Source organism: Cebus imitator, unplaced genomic scaffold, assembly GCF_001604975.1.
Source record: "Cebus imitator isolate Cc_AM_T3 unplaced genomic scaffold, Cebus_imitator-1.0 Scaffold359, whole genome shotgun sequence".
Lineage (NCBI taxonomy): Eukaryota > Metazoa > Chordata > Mammalia > Primates > Cebidae > Cebus > Cebus imitator.
In genome coordinates this window covers 792,246-796,594 of record NW_016107674.1, presented here as the reverse complement: position 1 = coordinate 796,594, position 4,349 = coordinate 792,246, and the positions used below count along the sequence as shown (strand labels likewise).

The following is a 4,349-nucleotide window of genomic DNA, read 5'->3' as shown; positions in this document are numbered from 1 at the left end:
TGATCCACCCGCCTCGGCCTCCCAAAGTGCTGGGATTACAGGCTTGAGCCACCGCGCCCGGCCTTGCATATTCTTTTATGAGGTAATAGAGCAGTCCGCGAACAAGGGGGAAAAATGTCTTGAGACACCCCAAGAACTATGCAGTTCAAGAGCCCTGGCCTTGAGTCAGGAGAGCGGATCAGTTTCAAATTTTCATTACCTCATCTATTTGTTCATTGATTTTGTCTTCGCCTTGTCCACCATCATCAGTTTCTGCTTCTTCCTTTTCTTCCTTCTTATCTTGCTGGCTTTTATCTTTGTTCGATTTGCCACTATCCAAGTTGTCATCTTTAGCAACAAGTTCAGAATCTTCCTAAATGTTAAAGGAAGTAAAAACAGTTACCACAGTCAGTCCAAGAAACTGCTTCTACATGGGTTGACTTAGACAGGCATAATTTCTGCCTATTGGACCTATCCCAATGGATGGCTGAGGAAGTGCCATCCGTGACCTAGAGAAAACAGTGCAGGTCTCTCTATCTCAGCCCTGGAGTCTCGTCTCCTAAGCTGGGAGCTGGAGAAATTCAGCGGCCTATAGGAGAATCAGCTTAGAACATCTGCACTGAGTATTGTTCATCTCCCTGCTCTGTAACACATGGGATGACTCAGGTCAGGCTACTCTTTTGGCTCTGAATGTAATCAATGAGATATGATAGAAAAAAGAAAAAGAAGAATGGAAGAAAGAGAACAAAACCAAATACAGAAAAGGAAGAGAAGTAAATGACAGGGAATGGCAGGTGGTGGGCAGATTACCTCTGCTCAGCTTGTTTGGGAAGGGAGAAATCTTTTAATTACCTCATCCATTCCTGGTCCTGTTTCTTCAGTTTTACTGTCTTCTTCCTCCTCATCTTCCTCCTCATCGTCATCACCCCAAAGCCTCTCATCTAGTTTGTCAGCTTCCTCACCATTGAGATCACCCATCTGCTTATCCAGGTCTCCGTCCTCACTATCTGATTTCTCATCATCCTCTTCTGAAAGGGAAGGCACTGAGCTTAGTTAGGCAGATCTCCAAATCAACCCAGTCCTGTGTTGTAGAAAGATATGGACCTGCTTCCTGGGTAAGGGCCCCACCCAGATTTACTGCCTTTTTCTACAGAAAACACCACATGTGTGGATGCCTTTACAAGAACAAAGTCCTACTACACAAAGTCCTACTGTGTTTTGCAAAGTGGAGGAACAAGGAAGTGTCTAATGTGTGAGCAGATGGTACAAAGAGAAGAGAAATACCTATCAGGATGCGTGGTTCTAGTGCTGGGGGAATGGCCATTATGGGACCCAGCAACCTGAGTTTCCTATCTGTGAAATGACGGGGTTGGACTACATGGTTTCCATTGGTCCTCCCATCTTCAATATACTGCTATGATTTTTTTCCAACATCTACAATCAGGTCTCAATCAGGTCTTCTTTTGTCTTTGCACAGGGTCTACTTTGCCAAAGGTCATATCCTATGTGCCTTAGGCAAACTGTACACTAAGGTCAACTTTCATTTCTGCAAGATATTCATTTTAGAGTAAGACATAGTATCTCAAATTGGAGAGAAATTTTGGGCAAGGGCTGAATTATGGCGTAAACATGACAGATGATCATGTACTTTAAAAAATCATATTCTCAAATTTTTAATGACAGGGAGAATTCATATTAAATTTAAAAAGCAGACTACGAACTGTATATGGTCTGTGTATATGTATACGTGCAATACATGGAAAGAAATATACAACAATTTATTAAGTGCTATGAGTGGTAGGCCTAAGGGGGATCCATTTCTTTCCTACATTTTTGTTCCAAATTATCTACAACAAACATCTACTATTTTTCTAATTAGGAATAAAAGGTATTTTAAACATCACACAGAACAATTTGCCTTTTGTTGACAGCCCAGCTCCATCAGGGATCATCTCCTTTCAGGCTTCCCTGAAGGGCACTACTGAGCCACTGCATGTAGCCCATGAGGAAACTACAATATCAGTCAATGTCTTAGTTTACTCTGATGAGAAGACTCTGAGACTAGGGACTTCTGCCTTAGTGGACATGGTGATGGTACATGCAGCTGGTGAGGTTTTCATTTGCAGTTAAGCACAGTAACCAACTTGTTTCAAAAGATTATATTAGGTTTCTTATTAGGAACATGTAATTTCCTGGATAAAATATTTATACTTTGAAAAACAAGAATGAAGTGACAGATAATCTCAAACCTTGTTCTTCAAGCTCCCCATCATGCATTTTCCCATCAAAGTCTTCCGACATCTCAATGGCGTTATCCTCGCCCTTAATATCAGATTTTGAATCAGGATCCTCTGTGTCTTTTTCTTGACCCTTCTGAAAGGTATCTTCCACCTATATAAAAAACCATTATATTAAACATAAATAAATGCTATAACTTTACCAATGTTTGCTTCAGCTCTGAGATATAAATGCCAAGATTAATGGTGTAAAAATATATTTGGGAGAGGAAAAAAAAGAGAAACACAGAGACAGCCACATGGAATTTGTAAAATTTCTGGATTTAGTTTCCACTTTATTGCATTTATAATCAGAGAATATAAAATTTCATTCAGGTTTTCTTATTGGTAATTGTAAAAATAATCCCAGGGACAGTTGAAAGAATAGTCTTTGTAGGATAAAAAATTCACCAATCTTTTATTATCCAATTCTTTAATACTATTTTTGTCGCTATGATTGCTGAAAGACAGTGACCCAAGAGAATCTTGCTCATTCCTTAGTTTATGTATTTCTTTTATAAAAAAAATTATTTTTTATTTTTTAGACAGGGTCTCCCTGTGTTGCTAGCCTGGAGTGCAGTGACACAATCATGGCTCGCTGCAGCCTCCACCTCCTGGGATCAAGCAATCTTCTGCCTCAGCCTCCCAAGTAGCTGGGACCACAGGCACATGCCACCACGCCCAGCTACTTCTTGTATTTTTAGTAGAGATGGGTTTTCACCATGTTGGCTAGGATAGTCTTGATCTCCTGACCTCATGATCCACCTGCCTCGGCCTCCTAAAGTGCTTGGATTACAGGTGTGAGCCACTGCGCCTGGCCAACACTAGTATTTCTATAAGAAAACATGGAACTTGGGGGTCAATTGAATAGACATAATTTAAAATTCAGCAGACACTGCCAAATTGTTCTGGAAGCTTTTAATTCCACTTAATGTTTTTTGCATGGACTGTACTTTTCTACAGGGTTTGCATCTTATAGTCTTAGTCCTTAGCATCTGAATATTTCAGAAGGTTGCTTGATTCCAACCAAAAAAGGATACAGATTTTTTTTATACTCTCAATATGCCCTACAGATATACAACGGCAAAACCTATTAACAGCATATTTTGGCATTATTGTTTAATGCAGTTATCACTTAAGATAGCCAGGCCTTTTATGCTTAAAAATACTATCAAAAAAAAATCTAAAAAATCATGAGCAAAAATCTCCCAAAAAAAAAAAAAAAAAAAAAAAGTAAAAATCATTTATTTCCTCCATAATTATAGCCAAAACCAGTAACAGAGTTGCAAGGTTCCTTCCTGTGGTTTTTAGGCTTTTTATTTACACCCACTGCCCAAGCACCAATATACCTAGGGCTCTGTAGATCACAGATTAAAAATCATTAATCTAGTAAAAACCATTTTTATGTGCAACTTAAATATTGAAGAGAGTGATCTTCTGTCAACTGTATACCTATGTGAAAACATACCTGTTCTTCATTTTCTATCTGGTCACTCACATCCTTCATGCCCTCGCCTTCTCCAATTCCACCTCCCTCATAGTCATGGAACTGAGTTGCACCCTCTCCAGCTGAATCTTCCATAAATTCTTTGGGCAAGCAAAATCCCTTAGAAAAAAGAAAAAGGAAGTGAACAGTTAGGCACAAAAGCAATTTTAAAAGGGGATTTTGATTCTTGCCATAGGAAAACAATTGAAACACATGCTGAATTTGTTTTTCTAGCTTATCATCTTAAATCTGCTGGAAGTACAGCAGACTTCTGACATTCTTTTCCTCTTGGTGCTAATAGTTATGCAATTTCACAGCTTGACATCAGATTTAACATACGACTTGACTTTGTAGAGGTCTCTGGCATGTGGTCATTTGTCACTCTGCCAAGACAAAAATCTAAATGAAGTATACTAGAAGGACAGTATTTAGGAAAAGGCCTTGAGCAAGGCAGAACAGGCTCTGAAGAGAACACAGACAGACACAGTAGTAACTGTGAAATGTTCAACAAGGCCGGGCGCGGTGGCTCAAGCCTGTAATCCCAGCACTTTGGGAGGCCGAGGCGGGTGGATCACGAGGTCAAGAGATCGAGACCATCCTGGTCAACA

General features: G+C 39.7%; 1 protein-coding gene across 1 annotated transcript in view; it reads right to left on the bottom strand.

The window, feature by feature from the left end:
* Nucleotides 1-4,349, bottom strand: part of MDN1 (midasin AAA ATPase 1) — a 176,290-nt gene that overhangs the window by 20,785 nt on the left and 151,156 nt on the right. Inside the window, exons 82-85 of the mRNA XM_037730790.1 lie at nucleotides 3,724-3,861; nucleotides 2,229-2,370; nucleotides 832-1,007; nucleotides 200-352 (exon numbers count right to left, since the gene is read on the bottom strand). Coding sequence (XP_037586718.1) covers nucleotides 200-352; nucleotides 832-1,007; nucleotides 2,229-2,370; nucleotides 3,724-3,861 — 609 coding nt within the window. The remainder of the gene's footprint in view (nucleotides 1-199; nucleotides 353-831; nucleotides 1,008-2,228; nucleotides 2,371-3,723; nucleotides 3,862-4,349) is intronic.